Source organism: Cheilinus undulatus, linkage group 12 (assembly GCF_018320785.1).
Source record: "Cheilinus undulatus linkage group 12, ASM1832078v1, whole genome shotgun sequence".
NCBI classification, from domain to species: domain Eukaryota; kingdom Metazoa; phylum Chordata; class Actinopteri; order Labriformes; family Labridae; genus Cheilinus; species Cheilinus undulatus.
In genome coordinates, this window is record NC_054876.1 from 44,326,384 (window position 1) to 44,349,438 (window position 23,055).

The 23,055-nt window shown below is 37.4% G+C and overlaps 1 protein-coding gene across 1 annotated transcript; it reads right to left on the bottom strand.

Moving 5' to 3' along the window:
• Positions 1-5,603: 5,603 nt before the first annotated feature.
• Positions 5,604-20,739, bottom strand: kctd7 (potassium channel tetramerization domain containing 7). The gene is made up of 4 exons (XM_041802266.1): positions 20,187-20,739; positions 16,530-16,699; positions 11,563-11,741; positions 5,604-9,949 (listed from the first exon to the last, which is right to left on the bottom strand). The coding sequence occupies exons 1-4, from the start codon at positions 20,490-20,492 to the stop codon at positions 9,573-9,575; spliced, it is 1,032 nt and encodes a 343-aa protein (XP_041658200.1). The 5' UTR covers positions 20,493-20,739; the 3' UTR covers positions 5,604-9,572.
• Positions 20,740-23,055: the final 2,316 nt, after the last annotated feature.

A 23,055-nucleotide genomic window follows, 5' to 3' on the forward strand; every position in this document is an offset into this window, starting at 1 on the left:
CCTTTTCTCAACGTTTCCTATTGAAGCTATCCCAGATGGATGTGTGAAACAAATCCATCTGGCGTGTCAGGTTAGCTCTTTATGTCTTTATTTGGAATATTTTTCCCTCAGAAAACCTTGAAAAGGTCAACTTTAAGCTCAGAAATTATACATTGCAAAAACATTAATCAGTTTGTTTCCCACTCTTGTACACTTGTCTTTATCTTCATCACATTTTTTGCTTTATTAAATTATCAACCTTTATTTTTTGTTTGTAAATTTCCATTGATCTTATTTGCAATTTCCCCCCTTTTTGTCATTTTTTAAATCTATTTTTACAGATTTTTAAGCCCAGGTTTGCCACTTATTTTGCCCTTTTTCACCAGTTTATTTTCTTTTTTGTCCTGCTTTTTTCTGTTAGCATTTTTTCTCTTTTTTTGCCATGTTTTGCCCCTTCTTACTCATTTAAGCTGCCTTTTCCATTGAATGCCACTGATTTGCCATTTTTGTGTCCATCTTAGTCTCTTTTCACTCATTTTTTGCCAAAATTTTACAGTTTCTTGACCATTTTTGCCACCTGTCACTCATTTTTTTTAAAGCAATTTTGCAACTTTTTCTCCCCAGTTTTTGACAATTTTGTCACTTTTGTCCAATTTTGGTCCAGTCTTTTTTGCCACTTTTTAAACAAATTTTTTGTTATTAATTTTTGCCAGTTTTAACCAGTTTTTGCCTTGTTTATCTTGCTTTATGCTTTTTTCAAAATGTTCCCCCATTTTGCCATTTTTTGCCCCCTCTTGCACATTTAAGCTGCCTTTTGCCTTTGAATGCCACTTTTCCCCATTTTTGACAAATTTCACCCATTTTTTGCCACTTCTTTTGCCTCTTTTCACCAGTTTATTTTCTTTTTTGGACCGCTTTTTGCTATTTGCAATTTTTTCAGGTTTTTTTTGCCATGTTTTTCCCCTTTTCACTCATTTAAGCTGCCTTTTTCCATTGAATGCCACTTTTTTCTCCTGTTTTTGCTATTTTTGTGTCCATTTTAGTCTATTTTCACTTATTTTTTGCCAAAATTTTAAAGTTTCTTGACCACTTTTGCCCCCTGTAACTCATTTTCTTAATCAATTTTGCCACTTTTTCTCCCCAGTTTTTGACCATTTTGTCACTTTTGTCCATTTTTTTGCCACATTTTGGACTCATTTTTTAAAATCAATTTCTGCCATTTTACACCAGTTTGTTCCTTGTTTATTCTGCTTTTTGCTATTTTCAAAATGCCCCCCCCCCCTTTTTTTTACCCTCCTTGCACATTTAAGCTGCCTTTTGCCACTGAATGCCATTTTTTCCCCATTTTTGACATCTTTCATCAATTTTTTTTGCCACTTCTTTGCTGCTTTTTTACCATTTTACCACTTTAACTTATCTTTATTGCCAAGTTAAACCATTTTTGCCAGTTAGATTGTGGCTTTGCAAAGGTAAGTTAACATTTTGGCTCTTTCGTTGATCTGGGTTGAGTAACACTGATCTAGAACCACCATAAGACCAACCTATAAGAAAGCCTTGATTTCCCAACTGTTTTATTTCACACCAGCAATAAATAGATGGCGCAATGGAAATAGAAATCTCTCTATTGCAGCAATGCCTAATCAGAAGTTGATAGATCAACCTTCAACATGGATACAACTGGGAAAAAAAAACATTCACCATTAATAAATGTCTAAAGGTAATCTCAGTGCTTTTAATGAAGAAGAATACGGTGATGAGGAAGTTTCAGGATTAGCAATCAGTCCAAAGACAATTTTCAAGGTGATGGATCATCTTCCAACAGTGATCTTTGCTATCTGTGGTTAATAAGCTGTTCAATGTCAGTAGTTAACTACCAGTCCTTGATCAGTGCTATTTTTGAAAATCAGGGCACTTTAATGACAGGTAAATTTGACCTATTGGCTGTTTTAGGTATGTAAAGATCCAGGGTGGTTCTAGTGTTAAGGAATTTTTAACTGGTTATGAAACAGACTGATATTATTACTAAAGTCTCTTTACCTCCTACAAACGTAAACAAGACTATCAGTGACAAGATTAATGATCTTAATTTTGGTATTTTATTGGCTAAAGTCACTGCTAGGGGGTAGGTGGTAGACTAGCTCCTGGTTTCCACTTCAGTGTTTCTCTGTAGATAAGGATGACTCCTCCTCCTGTCCTACAGAAAAGGAAGCCCATTTCTATACAGATCAATATGAAGCTATCTGAAACCATGGGGGAGGGGCTAACTAGTCAGTTTTTAGCTGTCCAGTGGTTTGGAGTGGAGAGGATATCAGAGGTTTCCATAGAAATGAATGGACTTCTGGTGAAAACAATGGAAATGAGGGGTCAGTGATAAGACAGAGATGAGTGTGAGGGAAATAGCTAAGAAGACTAAGAGAGAGAGAAGGAAACAGCAGAATAATGGGCTAATTAAGCACTAATACAATATAGTCTGAAAACGCCTTAATAAGAAGTACAGTGACCAGCAACAGTGAGATTAAATTCACATTTCCCATCTTTGATTTCATTTGTTAGAACTGAGTTTCCTGGAGCTCTCCATGGTGCTGATCTCTGTCCATATTTCTAGGAAGATCTTTTAAAAAACGATAGTGTTTCATAACTGAATTCACCTTTTCTTATATAATTTTTTATTTCTGATTTTTTTTTTTATTTCAATACACAAACAGAAAAAACAGACAAATATTCAAAGCAAATCCATTAAAATAAACCAAAAACAACAACAGACCAAAAACAAACAAACTGCCCCCTTACAAAAAGGAAAAATAAAGGAATGTGTCCATGTCAGCTCATTGTGATAACATACAGAAAAGCACACACATTTCTCCTTCCTCATGTAATCAATGAAAGGATCCCAAATCTTAAGAAACTTTGGATAAGAGTTAGACAAAGAATACCTGATTTCTTCAAGATATAGGCAGGAAATCATATTGTTTAACCAAGTTTTAAAACAAGGGGGAGAAGTGGATTTCCACTATTTCAAAATAACTCTTGTTATTACCATACCAAACCTCAGGGATTGTTGCAAGGTAGAGGAAAGGGTCAGGGAATGATTGGAGCAACCCAGTATCACAGTTAGGCTATCAGGGTTCACGTCAATACCATATATAACACTGTACAGATGAAAAATACTGTTCCAGGAGTCTCTAAGTTTAGGGCATGACCAGAAAAGATGTCCTAGAGTTCCATCATCAAACCCACATTTGTGTTGCAGAAACAGGGGGGACAAGCCTGTTTAATTTAGTCTTGGAGTAATGTAGCTGGTGAATAACTTTAACCTGGACGAGTTGAAGTTTAGCATTGATAGAACAAGACTTGATCCCTGTCAGACCCTTGGCTCATCGGAAATCTCCACCCCAGTGTCTTTAACCCACGCTCCTTTAATATGAAGAGATGGGGTTGTCGAAGAAAAAAGATTACTAGTTGAGCAATTAAAAGTTTTGAGGTGGGTGGTTTGGTCATTAGCCTTTATCATAGAAAAGATGCTGTTAGGGTAATGAATCAGAGATGGAGAGAGAGCCTAACAAAACTTCTGATTTGAAGATGGCAAAAAAATGTCCAGAAGGAAGATGAAATTTTAACTGTAGTTGGGCCAAAGATGCAAAGTGATTATTAATATAAAGGTCTTTAGTAATGGTCAAGCCCCCGTCCAACCAGCATGTAAAAACAGTATCCATCAAACCTGGCTTAAATAAGAGGTTCTGACAGATAGGAGCATAGGTCAACAGTTCCAGGAGACCCAGCACACCTTTAATCTGCTTAAGAATCTCGTATGTGTTGCAGAAAATAAAATCTTCCTTCAACTGTTTGGAAGAAAAATTTAAATTAGAAAATAAAATGGCTGACAAAGAGGCCTCTGTAAGTTTAGTAGCTTCATCATGCTAAATTAGCGGCCAGCTAGGATAGAACGCAAACTGAATTCATCTTTAAGGATGTTGATCAAATATTGAATTTAAATGACAAAGGTTTGGTAGATAGCTTCACACATATCTGTGTCTTCTTATAATGGTAATCTTTTCTTACAGCTATTGTCTGATCTCAGTGGGCCATCTTAATTTAATGACACTGATAAACCTTTTAACAGGTGAATTAGGTTCTGAAATACATTCTTTTGCAGGATCCCTCCATAACTATGGGCAGAGATCAGCACCATGGAGAGCTCCAGGAAACTCAGTTCTACCAAATGGAGACACAGAGAATGAAATCACAGATGGAAACACTGAATTTATTTTTGTTGTTGTGTGGCTTTTCCTATTGTACTTCTTATTGTAGCATTTTTAGATGTGTTCACTGTAATTATAAATAAAATGAACTTTATTTTCTCATTGTTTGAGACTCCTAGTACACATGTAATGAACTTTGATGATATATAAATCTGAATACAGCAAATCAGACACAGTTTATGCATGAACATTTTTTGCTTGTCTTTGATAGCATGGAACTCATAGTTTTTTTAGATGTACTTAAGACCTAAATGTTGACCTAAACTGTGTTCATAAATCCTTACCTCACCAATGCCGACGTAGAAGTGCAAAAAAAAGTGTCGTTCCTCAAGTGTCCACTCAAAAGACCTGAAAGACCCATAAACAGCCATATTAAAATGCACATTTTTACAGCAGGATGAGGTTGTTTACAGAAAAGAACAGTTTTACCTGAGGTTGTTTCTGTCTTTATTTGGACACACTGTGGAGGAGTGAATTTTCTGTAACTAGTGTTTAGATTGTATTAAGAGTCATGCATAATTAAGGGAGAGGCTGATGCTGACAGGTAACTGTGTTATAGCTGTTAATGGAGGATAAGGCCTCATTTCTACTTATGAACAGTTATTGAGGTGAGCCAACCAGAAGTCTATTTATTCCTACAAGAATCCCTGGAATACGACCTGCCAGTAAAACTCTACCCCTCCGTAATATTTAATCCAGAATGTGCCAAGAATACATTGAAAAATTGAACCTCTGTAGTGGATTTCAACATGATGAGTTATAGATTTATCAGTTTGTTATGAAATATTGTCAGATTAATCAATTTGACATGAAAAACAGTGAGATTATGAAATAAAGCAATGATTTATCAGACGATAAGAAGTGCAGTCACATCTCTTGGCAGTCTAAAATGAACCGGTTTGTTAATATACACACATTTGAAACGATAAACTAAATGAGCTAACTTAGCTTAGCCAATTTATAATCCCGTCTTTATTTCTGTAATTCTACAAACATATATTACAAACTTATGGATGGCAGGAAATGGACAAAAGTATCCTCTCCATGGCAACAGGTAGCTTCTATCAGATTTGGATCCATCCATAATAAGTGCTCTTCCTTGTGTTGTCCATATATTTTGGGAAATACAGACTTAAGTCAAATTTGTAAGTGGAAAGGAGGTGAAAAAGGCCCATTTTGTTCCAACTTATTGCCTGTTGCCACTTAGAAACTTAGTATGAGAAAGCATATCCAATACGGCTACTGCCTGTTCTTGACTTTAAAACTCTGCCTTGGAAACCCTTGGGTGATGCTGCTGAGACTACGTCCACGTTTCATACAGTCTGTAAGAGTGACACATTGTGAAAGCATTAAACAATTCTTTTTATTTTTACCATAAATAATAAAAATGACACATATCTTTTTCTCTACAAACAAACTTACACCAAATATAGAGCTATAGCTTCCTAGAAGCTAACGGAAACAGATAAATAACAATATAAAAACACTGAAAACATTGCATAACTGTAAATCAACATTAATGCTGCTCAGAGGGAAGGATGGAGCATCTCTCCTGCATATCTGTTAAAGTAAATCAGTAAAAGAAGCATGATGTCTTTCTCAGGAATGCTGCCAGAGCTTTATGAAACTTAGAACAATGGACTTAAACTCTTACTCTTTCACTTGAGGTACACAAAATATATAGATATACTAGATTACAATCACAAGGTGCTCAGACTTCATTATCAAGTACATTAGGACGTAACATTAAACTTCGCTTTGACACTCGCTATCACAGCTTCAGAGGACGCCGTCATGTGGAACAGAGGTTGACGTTAGCTCAGAAAGTTGTTTGATTCAATGTTAAATGACGGGGACTTTTGATTCATGATGACTTTTGAATCACGACTCCAAACAGTAAACGAACAACTGGATTTCTGCTATAGCGACAGCTGCAAAAATGCATTAGTGTTTAAGAACTTCCTTCAATCACCTGCAACTGATGACATGTAGAAAATGTTTCTACTAGCCAACTTTCTCACATCTTTAAAAACACTCCTCTAGAGGTTGCATAATTAAAATATACTCTGTTTATCCAAAAAGGAACAGGCTCACAGTTATTCTGCATCCTGAAACAAAACTTAGCCCTAAAAATACACATTTTACTTCCACTTACTTAAACTTACAATATGTAATATTTACTACAAGATCACTTCTCTGAATGTTTCTTCTGGAAATGTGAAGCGTGGTTGTGAAATCATCACAAATCGACCCATACTGAAGACTAAACTGGGACAAAACTGGACTGATAAATGAGCAATGAAAAAGCTCACAAATATTTCAAGGTCTTACAGGAAAACGGGAGCACGTCTAATGACACAATCATCTCAGATTTTAACTTTTTTTTGCACATTTTTACATTCAGATTTTAATTCCAACGCCTGCTCTTCATTGACTGCATTCTGAGCCACAGATCAGCAGCTTCAACCTTTAGTCTACACTGGATATGTTCAGCCCCAGCACTGCTGAGGGTTTAGATTGTGTTCACTCACAGTCCAGCACAGTCACTGAAGTTACTGTCTTAAAGTTTAGAAAAGAAAAGAACTAGTATAAAAGAAAATAGACACTTTAACTCAAGGCAAGCAAGCTAAACTGTGTTGCATTTGATAAAAATGATTCTTGTTTTCTCTATCTCAGATGACCCAGAAAACTATCCAGGACCCCCTTGGGGGATACCAAAGATCTCAGGCTGTATCTGCTCAAAGGTTGTCAAAATTAGATTTCCATGTTAACTAATTTCATGATTAAACACTTAGAAATAGTTTATATAAGGGTCTTTTGGTAAGAAAAAACATTTGAAGCCATGAAATAACTAAAACTAATGTTGATCTTTGACAGCAATGTATCACTTTTTCCTGCGTGGGTCATCACAGGAGGCTTAGTCTTATCTTAAAAAAAGTACAAAAGTACATTACGGCCTGATCACCTAAAACACTTGCAGCTGTGGGGTCAATATTCACGTGTTTATGCTAAAAGAAATACATAGGCTGTGTCCAAAACCGCACACTACATAATCCTACATACTGAAGCACTACATGCTGCATACTAAGTGCAATTGCAGAAGGTGTAATATTTCTTTGATGTAAAATATGTGTAAAAATTTAGATGAATACATTTTTGAGGCAAAAATGTTATGCTCTACACATCATGCAAACATTCAAGTGTCAATTTTTTCTAGAATAATTTGCAAAAATGCGAGAAAGGCATACAGACATCATTTCTTTCAATACGACAATTTGTATCAAGTCAAAAATAATTGCAATTATTTTATTTTTTATCAAAATTGTTCCGCCATAGTTTAATCTACCAAATATTGTCTTTATTTTATTTTAGGGTGAATTTTTGCTTGTTTATTTAGAAACGTATAGCATTAAGAACTGAAAAAAATCATATTAAATCACAATTGAAATATTTGGGAAAAAAATCACAGATAACTTTCCCAAATTATTTAGCCCCAGTTAGTATGCTTTTAAAGGCTGCAATCTCCACGCCACGTGACATGATGTTTCATCTATTCCCAGTCAGTGTTTCAACAACAAACCAGTGCCCATAAATGAAATTCAGCAACACCTGGGGGTTCTGGAAAAAAATCCATTCACCTTAGAATTGCAGATATTAATTTATATAATTCTGACCTGATTCAGAATGTCCAAAACCCCTCCGGCAAGTTTCTGAGCATAGGCTCGCAAATTATATTCATATCAAATTATTTTGCAGTTTCAGCACAAATTACAGCTACGCTTGATTTACGTTTTCCTCAGCAATTATATTGTTGGAGTCAAATGATAAAACACTACAAATATAGGCTAAACACCTGTCTAGAACACTTTTTTAAATTTCAGTTAATGACAGTTAATTTACAGCTCCTTTGTACACAGCAGACTGGAGGAGATGTTGAAATAATCACCTCATTATCAGAAATAGGGAATGTGTCGTGAATCAGAACATTGATTCTGAATCAAATCAACGTTCAAAGAGTCACAATGCATCGTTGGGCTGTTTTGCATGACAATCCTGTTCCTGTTCTCTACCTAATTCTGGCCAAACTAGTTTACATCCAGGGATTTCACACATAAAGAAAAAAACTATAAATATGGATGGTACTGCAGCCTCAATGTGATGTTACATTTAGTAGGAACAGTGTGCTAGTGTGCGGTTTCAGACACACCCAGACTTTGTGTTGTACACGGCGGTTCCATTTTGTTTTGTCCTCTGGAGGTTGGAAAAGACTTTTTCCTGCCACTCTCAGGTTAAAAATCCAATGTATGCTTTAAAGTTCTTTAAAAGGTTTAATCCCTCAGCTAGCTTGTTTGAAATGAATCCAGCCTTGCTAGGAGACATATTGAATCAATAACAGGCTTCTCTGTACGGGACACATACCACAGAAACTTAGTGACCATTGTAGGCCTGTGTCACTATTCCACATCATTTCAGCGGTTACAATTGATGCAATTATTTTTGAAATATGTGGCCACAGTGGATGTTTAGCTAATAATAAAATAATGTCCTGCTATCACTGAGCTGAATTTCTGAGGTTACATCAGGCTTTCTTTAATGGTGTGCTTTTTTAAACAACAAGAGATAGAGCTACTTTGGTTTTTATAACCACAGTGTTCTGCAGATGCTGTGAGATAACTGTTCTCTTGGTGTAATTCTGTATTTTTCTTTAACTTACAGATAACTTCGGTGATTGTGAGTGGGCTATGAGCAATGCTAAAACTAATCACAAACAGTGCTGTCTGAAAATATCAGTACACAGATGAAAATAAAAGCTTCAGCCTCTCTGCAGGTGAAAAAGGCTGAAATGAGCCCTAATAGTATCCTACATTTCATCATTTAAGGGAAAATCTTTATACTTCATAGAGCTTTGGATAAAAACTCTCAGTAAGTTAAACAGCAGAGCTTCTCTGCTCTCAGGGTTTAAACTTATAGACCTGAATGTGTGAACATTTACACTTTAAACCACACCAGACAACGGTGTCATGAGGTCTTTAAGTACAGCTGTATTTCACTGCATCAAAATGAGGAGTTAAATCACTGGATGCCAACAAAAACAGGGTAATGGTGGCTTTCACTGACCTGGACTCAACTGGAAAAGGTCAGTAATTTTATCATTTTGACACAAAAGAAAAATAAATATAAATTATGATAACAGAGGATCCTCTTTAAGTAGATTTAAAGGGTCACATCAGCACAAAATATTGGCGACTTCAATACAAAAGCCAATATCGGCCAAGTTTGAAAAAATATGAATCATCCACCCTTTTTGGTCCGCTCAGTTGGGACCCTCCAGCTTCACCACCATGTGATCTTAAACTCATAGATGGGCCTCTTGCAGTAGTAATGGTTGATGAGGTGTTTATCACATACGCCGATACACTGCTGCTCAGCGGTGATGCCGCGCTCTGCCAGGTCGCTGACGATGCAGTGCAGCAGGTCATAAACATCCGCCACGGCCTCCCAAGGTCCGAAGGAAACGTCCACCTCGCAGTGGTGCTCAAAGAGCTTTGCCTCACTGTCCGAGCGCTCAAAGCGCAAAGAGTTAAAAAGAGGCCGCTCGTACGGCGTGATGGGCATCTCCTCCTTGTAGACGCAGATCTTCAGCTTGGCGAATCGAGCCTTTTTCTGCATCGCTCTCAGCTTGGCAATCTCCACAATACGCTCCAGATTATCTGAAATGACAACAGTTACTCATATTAAGTCTATCCATTAAAAGGAAATTGACCTAATCAAGCTTTTTTGCAGCTCAGCAGAGTGTTTTGCTGTACATAAATCAAGTCTTATAAAGACACATTTCATCTGCTTTTAGAGAAAAACTGTTTTTAGTTTCAGCACTGCAGTTCACATCACCTCAGTGTGATGAAACAGGTTGAGAACATGAAGTAAGCTGCCACTGAACCCAGGGTCAACCTCCTCAGAAACTCAACACAACCTCTGATACATAGATACATAGATCTGTTTTCAGGAACAAGTGAACATGTAGGCCTATTATGTTGGGATTTTGTCAGTTAAAACAATAAAAATGCATTGGGAAGCCTTCGGTCGGAGCAAAATGGTGGCACTGCAGAGCGCAGCGCAGACATTGTTTGTAGAAATTGTGGGTTCGATATGAGCAGGGTGGGCCCAAGTAAAAAAGGTTGGGAACCACTGCTTTTAAACAATACAATATTCATTATCCTTATGTTAGATAGCACCAAAAGTACTTTAGGTTTGAAGACAAAACAGATAAACATGTGGATTTCAACCCCAAAAAGGTAGAGAGTAGAGTGGGAAAGCGTGTAGCAGTCCCTCTCTCTCACGTGAAGGAGAGATAGTCGGTGTCCTGTTGCTAAAACTGAACGATAAAACGGACAGAGATGTTATTTTCGCTCCAAAGAAGTTAGAAGCACACACCTTTGCACAGGCATGAAAGAAGATTCAGGATTTTGTTTGACTTGTGTTTAAGACATGCCTCTCTCTGCATGCTGCGTGCCTCTCTGCTCTCCGTCACAGCCTCTACCCTCGCTACTGGTTCAATTCACCAGTCAGCAAATACCTTTTATAAAGTCCAGTAATGTCTCTTAAAGATGCATGGGTCAATATTAGTGTCTCTTACAGACAGACAGAAAGCAGAGGAAAGAGAGAGCAATGTCTCCAGGTCCCGAAAAGTTTTCATTTACATCCCACCTGAGGACCGATGACTGCCTCACAGCCCTGCATAAACACTGAAAGTATAAAATGACCTACATATGAAAAAATCAGAAATCACAGACGGAGCAGAATCCTTGCAGACAATTCTTCTGGTTTATTAATGAAAATTTAGAGGAAATATTTGATTATAGATGAGGCCTCTTTGATTGCCAACCAAACAAGACTTTGGTCAGACTTGAGCTCATTGATCAAACACTTAGAGCTAATAGCCCTTAAAATATACAGGTATGAAACACCTTAGATTTCTATGATCTATGGTGTATACATGAGATACTATCAGGGTTTTCACCAGGGAACTGAAATCTTGCTGAGGTGATATTTATCAGCACACACACACAGGAGTACTGCACACAGGATGCGCTTATATCTAATTCAGGACGCTGCTTGTGAGCCAAATTTACCGAAATATGAACAGAAAAAGATGTAGGTCAAAAAATATGGGGCACAAGATGTAGGCAGAAGCTTCCTCACTGACTTCATACTCCACAGTGTCCGACTATGACAGCCCCTGTAAGTAATTCATGTGTGTGTGGAGCTGTGATGCCCATTTAAGAATTCGTTTAATTAACATTTACATGCAGAGCAGGCAGATTACCTTTGTAGTAGGGCAGCAGATCGAGGAAAGCTTGTCGGACTTTCTCCCCTGTGAGCGGCTGAGTGTCCTCTAGGCTGTCCAACAGCGGGCCGATGGAGTAATACTGAGCCTCCCGGTGCACCGCTCGCACCCGGTCTCTGTGAGGAAGCTCGCCTTCTCGGAGGAAGTTCAGGATGTCCCTTTGGGTGGAAATAAATGTCATTAGAACAAATGCACAAATTTTCCTATATCCTCAGATTCAGATAAGCATTCAGTATGACACAGGACTACATTAACAGCAAACTCTGACCCAGGTTTTTTTTTAAAAAAGACACTTGCAGCAAAGACGACTGAAAAGACATAAAAGTTAAATATAAACAGTAAATCAGAACTTACACTGAAATTACAATTTCCATTACAAAAATTATGCAAAAGTGCAATGTGGAGGTGTCCAAATGTGCAATATTGTGTGAGAAAACCAGCTGGCCTAATTTGCATTTAGAATATGAATTGCTTAATTCCATACTTTAAATAGCAGTGCTGTAGTAATGAGTCCTGATGCCTGGAAATGAATGAGCATTTATCACTCTGTCTATGGGATTTTTTAATGTGTTTTTAGGTTGATTTCTGAAATAAAATCTGTGGTAAATACAAGCTTAAGAGACTAACATCTGTTCTATGACATAAACACATTTGGAGTAATCCAGCAGTGAATTTTCAGGCTTTTTTTTAAGTCTACCAAAATGCTCAGAAGAGGCTGACTATGACCACAGAGTTTGTCATTTAACTCAACTCAGCTTCATTTGCATTGAACCTTTCATGCAGACCAAAAATGCCCCACAGAGAACAGATGAACAGAAATATTAGGAGTGGTGGAATAAAGAAAAAAATGAGTTGCTAAATAAATTTAAAAAAAAATTAATATAGCAACAGAGACAGTAAAATACCAAAATCAATCAAATACAAAGAAAAAAATTAAATTTAAAAAATTACTTAAAAAACAGAGATAAAATAATGGTAAAATAAAGGTAAAATGAGTCTGTATTAAAAGCCAGATTAAAAAGACGTGTCTTTAGTTTTCTTTTAAAAACCCCCAGAGGCACTGGGTGTCAAAGTTTGGGAGGAAAAAATACAAAGCTCTCCCTCTGGTGTTTCAGTGAGTAATATTGGGGACGTTAGAAGTAAGAATGCGTAATATTATCTGCATTTTATCAGTAGATGTTTGCTTGAAATGTAATGATTGGGGCGCAGGTGGCCGAGTGGTTTAAGGCGCGCCCCATTTATGGCACGGCCTGGGTTTGAATCCAGCTTGAGGCCCTTTACCGCATGTCTCTTCCCAGCTCTCGTCCCTGTTTCTGACTCTATCCACTGTCCTCCTCTATCAAATAAAGGCACAAAAACACCCACAATAAATCTAAAAAAAAAAAAAAAAAAAAAAAAAAAAAATCAGTATTTTTCTGGCAGTCCCGAATATCTCAAAGGACATTTACAACTGATGTATGTATCAATGAATATGAAACAATTGAGTAAATGTATGAATAAATGTGTGGAGTGGAAGGCAGGACCAACAGACCTCTGTGAGCTCAGTTCTTTCACTTTGTTCATCCTCATCTATAAACTTTAAAGTGAGTTCAACTGACTGATGTTGAACTACATCTATAAACCAGTAAAAATCTGCAAAATCAAATTTCCTGCATCCCCAATTAAAAGGGAACCATTAAAGGAAGGCCTCAGGCAGTGAACCCCAAAAGATCGCCCAGGTCAGGCCCCACCAGTGCCAATTATCTGGTCCACCTTGGGAAAGTTTCTAAAAAAATGTAAGTCATAATTTTATAAAAAGATTAGAATAGGGGCACAGATGGCCTACTGGTTTAAGGCGTGCCCCATGTATGCACATGGCCCAGGTTTGAGTCTGGCCCGTGGCACCATTTCCCTCATGTCTTTCCCCCACTCTCCCATCCCTGTTTCTGATTCTATCCACTGTTCTCCTCTATCAATACAGGCATAAAAAGCCAAAAACTGTATCTTTAAAAAAAAAAAAAAAAGGTCAAAATAATGATATTGTGACAAAGCTTTTCCACTCTATGTTGGCCATTTCCTGCCCCTACACCTTGTTCATGATTTTGTTTCAACTTTTCCTAATATGACCGTATCATAGAAAGACTGAGCGTCTAATGCTGATGTGCTCAGGAGAGTGGGGGTTGGAGGGGTTAGCTGCTGGATACAGTAGTGGAAGCTGTGCGTTTATAGGCACCTGGCAAGCTTTCCTGGATACCTGAGGAGATGGGGCATGGGCCTGACACAGGCCTGGATGATGGCCATCAGGACGACAGAGCAGTATAGGACCAAGTACGGTGTAGCGAAGTGCCAACTGGCAGGTGCTCCCATACCTGACCTGCTCTCACCTTAACATAGGATTTGAGACTTTGAATTATTGTACATTCTCCAACACTTATAATAATTTTCAAATCAAGGTAATTGAAGTAACAGAACCCATGTGAAAGTGGAACCCAGGTTGTTAAATTCCAGGTTGGTGTACAAAAGTAGGTCATCAGTGAAGCAGTATATTGACTCTAAGGATGGCTTCTTTTCCTTAAATTAAATAAGATGATTCACAGACATATACAAACATTGATATGTGGAAATCTGTGTGACCTAAGCTCTTCCACCTCACTGAAACAATTCTATTTCGTGATTTTTTTCTCAATAAATATCTACTTTTGTGCCTTCTAACCTGAGCACTTCTCCCCTACGTTTATGTTTCTGTATATCTTTACTGACTCTTTCTTTACACACGTTCTCAGCAATAAAAGTAAGTATCTTGAGAGCTGCTGCAGCTTGACACACAGTTCTTCCACAAACGCGGCCAATTAAGTTGATATTCATTCTCCATTGCTGCAGCAGAACCTGGCGGGCGTGTAAACAAAGAAAATAAAATGAATGCAGAAAATACAGAGAAGTCCGGGAGGAGAAGCTGCTGCAGTGTGCACCACAACAGAAACCTGTAAGAAGATTTATTTTATAGCAAGACAATAGGTTCAGAAGCGTGAAGCTGGCAAAAATCACCAGTGTTTACATCCCAAATGAAAAGGCTTCAGTACACCTGCAGTGGAAACATTAAAAATATAGATGTATATATATTTTGTGCATCTTCTATCTCTCTTTCTGTCAGATCCCTCTGTATAAATCTTTAATACACAGGCACACACAGGGGCATATATTCAGAACTGACCTTACTAACCTCAACCCACTTCTTACATAAGCCCTACATTTTGACTCTGCTTGCTGTTGCTTTAAAGACACACAAGAGTCAGAAAAGTTGGTCCATTTTGGAACAGACTGAAATATCCCAAACATTTTCTTATACAAACTGCAGTCACTAGAGGATAAAGTCTTTCGACTTTGGTGGCCCTCTGACTTTTCCTCCTGCACCGAGTTCCTCAAACTTTTTTTTCCCAATAATGTATCCTGTTTAAAATATTTTTGGCCTAGAACTTCCTGTCCATCCAAAAAGCACCACAATAAGTGTCGACTGTTGATGAATTTCTCTCCGAAAAGAAAAAGAAACACCCTGAAGAGGGAGCAGGATGCATTACTGGTAAAATGGCACTTTATAGGCTTTGTTTCTGTTGTTTGACTTGTCTGTTCTGTTTTGGCATTATTGTCATGCCATCAACTAAATCTGTCAAAAGCATCAAAATTAAATTCTTGTGCATGTCACTCCTTTTTTTAAACATGACTGACAGTATAAAATAGTCAAACACTTTAACTACAGACTTTCAGTCATTAAAAAAATCCAAAAACAACACCGTGTGAAAAAGAGACAGCAAGGTTTTAAATTTCACAAATGACAAAATACTGCCAACTTATTTGTGCAATTTGGACAGTGTGCCAGAGTTTGCCTGCAATTTTTGGGGATTAAAACAAAAAAAAATTCATCTAATATTGGGTTCCTAGGGCTTCTACTGATGTTAGGGTGTGGAAAGAGGTATCAGTATGGCTTGGTTTTTAACAATTCATATATATATAAAATATCTGAATATATTCCAAACAGATGAACTTCATGTACATAAGACATCTGCAAATACAGAGTTCTGTAGATTGTAAAGAAAAAAGAAATACATAAGCAATGGTGAATCTGTTTGTAGGATGTACAGACTGCAGATAACAATCAATAGTGTTTGTGTTTAGGGCCATTGTCAGCATGCTAAGACACTGAAATAAGAGCAGGAGCATGGTGCTGTGAATAGAGGGCATTGTGAGTGATTTAGCATGCTAATGATAGCCTCAGATCTGAGCACCAAATGCTGAGTACAATGTGTGAATGCAGTCTGAGCACATCCTGGTAATGTTCATGATATCAGTAGCCAAGAGGCCACAGGGATAACCCACGCAGGTCATTATTTTTAATTAGTTGCACCTTTTCAGTCAGTTTCTGCTGGCTTAGCTCACCATTCTGCTGCCTTTTCACCCCTCAACCACACACAGCAACAAGAGCTGTGTAACTGGAGCTCATTTAGTAACTTTGAGACAGACTTAATAGAAAGCTACATACATCAGCACATTTTGATCTCATTACAGGAGTATTTCTATAGGCAGGCATATCTGTCAGCAGATAAGCATCAAGTATGAAACAGTGCAACACAAAAATAGATATGTAAATGAGTTTACAGCATTAGCAGAAGGCAGAGAGCATTTTTTCAGAAAATCCCTGACTCTTTAAACCTTCTGTCAAAATATAATGAGTTGCCATCAGCAGCTTTCAAACATAACAGATTGCAGCATGAGCTTTATTTAGGAACCAAATGTTGTCACTCTGTTGCCAGCTATAGACTTCTTATACTCACAGACAACCCTCCTTTATGTTTCTGTCACACTCATCTCAGACGTAGACAAAGACTTTACTGAACAACTGCACTACATCTCTGTGATAGTAACAGCGTTGTGTTTTTGCCTGTCAAATAAATCAAACGCACAGAGCTACCCACCCAAAATACGTGCCATCCCGATCAATGAAGTAGCGCCCGTCTGCGTCCTTGGGGATGTAATGACGCCCACTGAACATGGCCGCCAACATGGTGTCCTCAAACCGCCGCAGCGTAGACAGGCGAGTGGTGAAGTATGTGCCCCCGACATTCAGAGAGATGACCTCTGGAAACTGTTAAAAGAAGCATGAACATGTGGGTGTAAATAGCGAGGCTAAAAGCCTATAAACATGAAGGCAGCTGCTCTGACATTGTTAATTTTGTTATAATGCTGTGCAAGATCCCTCTCTTCTCTTTTTCCTTCATTTAAGGGTGAAAATATTATCATCCAAACAGATTTTTATAGTATTAAGAGGTGAATTTGTATGTGTGTATGTATTGTTTTATTGTTGTACCATTTCACTTTACAAAGCAGGCTGGTCACCCTTGGTTGTTTTTAAAATGTGCTAAATAAATAAAGTAGGGATGCGAGACATTATCTGCATGATGTTGACATCAGCAGATCTGGCTATTTACAACTGATATAGCAGGCATGAATATCAGCATCTATCAGCAGCAAATACTGCCAGCAACCTGCCATAAATACCTGCATATATTGGCTGTAAATTCTGGCTTATAACGTAAAATATGGATATATCTGCTGTAAATATCGGCCTATATCAACTGTAAATATCTGCCTATTGGTAGTAAACAGCAGCTAATACTGGCTATATCAACTGTAAATACAGTAAATACCAGTTTATATCGGCTGTAAATACTGGCTTATTTTGGCTGAAAATATTGGCCTATATTGGATGTAAATATCGGTTTATACTGGCTTTAAATATTGACTAATGCTAACTGTAAATACAGGCCATAAATATTGGCTAATTTCAGCAGTAAATACAGTAAATACTGGCGCATATTGGTTGTAAATACTAGCTTATTGATGCTGTACATATCAGTTTATATTGGCTAAAAATACCCGCCAATATCTGCTGTAAATATTGGCATATATCAGCAGTAAAAATTGGCCTATATCTGCTGTAAAAATCACCCTATATTGGCTGTACATACAGTCTTATATCTGCTGTGAATATTGGCTTTTATCTGTTTTCAAAATAAACTTATGTCAGTGGTAAATATTACCATATATCTGCTGGAAATGTTATTCTAAATCTAATGTAAATATCAGCTCATACTAGCAGGAAATATTGGCTTATATCTGCTTTCAAAATAAGTTCATGTCAGTTGTTAATATTAGCCTATATCTGCTGGGAATGTTAACCTAAATCTAATGTAAATATCAGCTCATACTGGCTGGAAATATTAGCTTTTATCTGCTGTGAATACCAGCATATATCAACTTTCAAACTAAATTAAAAACGGCTGTAAATATCAGCTTACAGCAGCTCTAAATATTGGACAAACTGGCTGGAAATATCAACTTCAAGCTGCTGTAAGTATCTGCCTATATCTGCTGTAAATATCAGCTTATATCAGCTGTTTATACAATTAGTTCTCATCTTTTTCTTTTAAAATGTTAGATCCCAACTCTTCAAATGAATAGCAGTTAAAGCTAACAAGTTTGGCTATAACACAAAGTTACACAAAATTTTAAAAACTTCAGGACTTTTTTAATGTGGTACAAGGGGATTTATTTTTGTGTGCATCAGAATCTAAAGATGTTAATGTAAGGATGCACTGATGCCCTTTTTTCACATCAGTACCTGCTATCACCCCTACTTTTCTAGTTAGTTGAACACTGGGTTTAGTTATGAGTATTTTTAAATCTAATATTGCCATGCTTATATCTATTTTTATTCTTTAAGCCTATTTTAGGAAAAACGTGTGCATGTAGTTTTGTACCTCTGTGTCTCATCCTCCTAAGTGAATTGTTCAGTGAGATCATCTATCAGGCTATTGTAGTTTATCTTTTAATCTTATTTGTTTACAATTGGAAGATCTAATCGACCTGACACTTAATGGACGCCATAGAGGAGCTTCAGCTGGAGCACTCTGCTTAGTAGATTTTCACCGTCTATATTTATTAACATTAATGAGGCAACAAGGATGGCTGCAATAAATTTAGGTGAGGTCCTTTGTTGTAGCACTCTCCAGCAACAAAGCAATAAAAAGTGCTTCGTACAGGACTTATGAGTATATGGACATATATTTTAAACATTGAAGACAGACATGATACCATCTTAGAAAGTGCTCAACAGTTGCAGGAGTCTAATTTGATACTGTTCAACCACTAGGATGCACTGTCTGCATCCATGCAAGCTAGATAGTGTAACTTAAAAAAAGAAAAGGAAGAGGAGTCCTGCAGGATTTGAGTACATATGAGGAGTTACACAGAAAAACTACAGGCAGAAAACTGATTTCTAAGCCAATATTGATTGTTTATCAGTGGATATTTTATGTAAGATTATCAAAATAGTCATGACTTTCAAACTTTTTCACACAATGTGTTTTAAAACAGTACAATCAATGTTATTGTCTTTATTGATGGAACTGAAAGTGTCAGAAATGAATCAGAATAAGGATCATGATTTATTGCCCAAAACATTTTCACATTCAAGGAATTGACTTGTGTTTGGTGCAAAACAAATATAGAGGAAGAATAAAAACATGATGAAGCTAATAAAAACATTAAGGGGCTAGATTTAAATAGACTGTCATAGAAAAACTGAGGTCGCAAAATGAAAATATAAACATCATGAAATATGATGTATGTACAAAGGTGGAAAAGGAGAAACTGTACGGATGTGCAGATGTACCGCTGATAAGGTTATAGTGCCGTTTTTCTGAATGAGCATGACACACACTGTGTGTGGTTGTAATACAGTGTGCAGTTATAAAACTACAACACTGCCTAAATTGCACAAAAACACTTGTAATTAAAATATTGTCAATATTTTTGTGCAATTTAGACAGTGTGCAGAGGTTTGTCTGCAAGTTTGCCAGCATAGAACAAGAAATCTCCCATTATTGGGTGCTGAGGACCTATATTTTTGCCCTGTCTACGAAAGTTTTGATATGTTTTGATTTTCACCTCTTTCCTATTGAAATGTAAGATTCTGGTATGGCTTTAATGCCGATTTGATCAAGTACATACCGTCATATGGCCAGAAATCCAATGCAAAATTCCCACAGTGCAGATTTAATATCTGATGAGATTATTTAAATGACTCTGAACAATCTGTGAGAAGCTACATGTGGGTTCAAAGAGTTTGTAAGCAGCCATGACTTTGCTGTCAGACCACAGAAATAAGAGGATTATTCTCCTGTAGCCATGTTGTGTACATCCATGAACAGACTAAAGATATCACCTGCCAGCCAATTATAAGCTCAACCAACCACTGACTCCGCTATAAATAGTCCAATGAAGCTGAGAGTGTTTAAAACGAAGTAAATGTTATAAGGTGCACTGTAATTATAAGTTTGGATATGTGAACTTTAAGTACATATGGCGGTTACTTAAATTAACTGTTACTGTTATTTCAGTTGGTCTTGAGTAATAAACCTCACATTTACTTGGATAATACGGTCTTTTTTTTTTTTTTTTTTTGCTTTAACGTTTTAAGATAAAGTAAAAGAGAGTTTAGTTTTGAGTTTGCTAGCTTGTTTCTGCTGTTTCAGTGTAATTTTCCACGTAAAAAGACTTGTGTGGCCTACCTCCTGCTCCTGTGTGCTCAGCGAGGAGTGAAGCGGCGTGCTGAGGGTGAAGTTCGGGGCTGGGGAGGCCGGCTTTCGTAGCTCGTCCTCCGCAGAGTCCGAGCTGGACATGGCATCGCCCGGTTTCTCGGTGTCACCCGCGGCCGAGAATACCACCATCACTCTGGGTAGGGGCAGCGTCCGTCTCTCCTGAATGAACCTCCTCACCCGTGTAGTAGCGGCGGGCAGCGGGCTGAAGGACAGAGACTGGCGATCCCTGCTGCAGCCATCGGAACCGTTGGAACCGCTCGAGCCATTCTGCTGCATGCGCGCGGCGGGCCAACCGTCGGCACAAACCAGGGGATGAGAGCTCGAGCCACAGCGCGCGACTGCTAGTAAAAACAACAACAACGTAGAGGTAGCAGGGGTGGGGCGAGAGCAGCCTGTGGTACACACCCCGCCTTCAGAGCGAAAGCGGAAGTAGAACAATTCCGCCGTCAATAATTAAAACCAGAAAACATAAAAATGTGCCGAATATTAGATCCAAACTGTTAGGTTAGCAAACACGACTGGGCCCGTGCTGTCTTCGGTCATACGTGCAGTGACGTGACAAAAGTGTGCACCGTCATCACGTCAAGGAGTTCTCTTGGTAGAGAGGGAGTAAATTTGCAATAGAAGTTGTGGTAACTTTGAAAAACACTCAACCCTTTATTATCAAATGATAATATTAAGCAATTGTGATTTAAAAAGAAAACGTAAAAGAAGGAAAATGAATCTATTGTTCCCCTCATTAACATAAAACAAAGCCCAATACAAAGTCCACAGATTTAGTTTTAACTTCTGCATATGTTCTGAATATTTGTGATTTATTGGACAAAGTCTTTGTATGCTGCAGAAGCCCCAAGAGGACATCAACTCATACATTTATTTTTATTTTACTCAATTTTTCTGGCATAATAATCAAATTTAGGTATTTTTCTCAGGATCTGGACTTATCTGTTTGTAATTTCTGGAAAACAAGGCTTGTTTTTTCATTATGATTAGTCTTTTATCATTGTTTTGATGTTAAAAAAATTAATTCGATATCATTGGAAAACCAGTGTTGTCGATACTTCAAAACAAACAAACAAACAAACAAACAAACAAAAAACAATATTTACCGGCTAATAGGGCTGAATGATTTTGGAAGATAATCAAATTGTGATTTTTCCCCCAATATTGCAATTGTGATTTGATATGTGATTATTCCTTAACTTTCTTTTATTCCTAAACAAGGGTTGAACAATTTTTTTAAAGTGTCTAATTCTGATGATTTTGACTCCTGTGACAAATTGATATGAATTATTACATTGAAGGGTTTTTGTCATTCTTATATTTAATATGAAGAAAGTACAAAAATGAAGGAGTAGGATTTTTTTGTAGACTACTCTTTAAAAATTGCACCTGAATGATTGCATGATATGTCATGCATAACATCTGTGTTGCAAAAAAAAAAAAAAAAAAAAAAAAACTGGTATTTTGACACAAAGTTCAGGTTAAAGACATATTGCACTTTTTGTGATTTGAAAATTACAGCAGGCCATATTGCGATTTAATCTAGTTTTTGATTAACTGCCCAGCCCTATTTGCTATCATGGGAAAGCAGTGGAATACAATATGGATGCTTGTCCCTTCAGGGCTTCTGTAGTTTGCAAAAAACTATTATAAGGTGTGTGCATAAAACATCCTGAAATGGCAGTAGAAATAAAAATAAAATAGATTCTTAATAAAGCATTTTAGTTTATATTTATTAGCCTACAGCAGGGGTGTCCTAACAGTGGTCCGTGGTCCAACTGAAGTCCATGGTGCATCCTAACCGGCCCACAGCAAATTCTAAGAATAAGGGACTTTTACATTAGGGGCCTGGGCCCCTAGTGCTTGGGTGCGCTTGAGCTTAAAATCCAGTTCTGATTGGTCGGTGTAAATGCAAATGCACATTCACTAATGTATTTTCCTTTTTTTTTTTTCAGTTCAACAGACGCACAATTAAGGTATGTGATGTCAGTTTATGACATCACAACTATCTCTGCTCACAACATGGGGCCGATTGTTCAGTTTGAGAGAGACTGAAGAGACTAATACAGGCCTACAACTATCTCTGTTTTTTTTTTTACTTTTAAACAACATGACGATGCCAATCTCTGTTTATAAAGTCATCCTTTTTATCTTTAACTCACTGGTCATTGGATTTGGGCTCTTAATAACTTAAATTACAGGGTCAGGCTGGTATTATCTGGGCGAAGTACTCGGATGGGTTGTTCTTATCAATATACAAAGATTCCCATTAATCCCAGCAACAAAACAGAACCATCTCCTGTGTTTTAACCCTAATGTCATCCTTGGCTTGGCTTGTTTGTTGGATGAGATTCATTGAAAAAACATTGGTGTTAACTGTTCATATCAACTTATTCCACTTTAAATAGAAATGTAATTTATTGACCCTGAACACATTTACTTACTTATGTTGGACGAGTTTATTTATCTGAGTTTGTGTTATAATTGTGCTCTGTTTTTGTTTTGTTTTTATTTGAATTTGACTTGTTGATTTATAATGAATCCAGGCATTTATATTATATGGGGGGCTTGTTTTTAACAGGGTAAATCAGTTTTAAATAAACACACAAGCCTTCCAGTGACTGAGTTTGGCTTTCTGGTGCAGAATATTCTTTTCTGATGAGGTTTTATTTTATGCTCATGTGAAGATAGTTCGTGTTAAAGTGGACCTCTGCCCTCTCTCACACCTTCCCCATGCAGCCACAGAGAAACTAGAGCACTACAGTGTGAACAAAGCATCAAGCATCTGCAGCAGATGAAGGAGATGTTTACATGTCCATCTCTAACCACAGAGGCT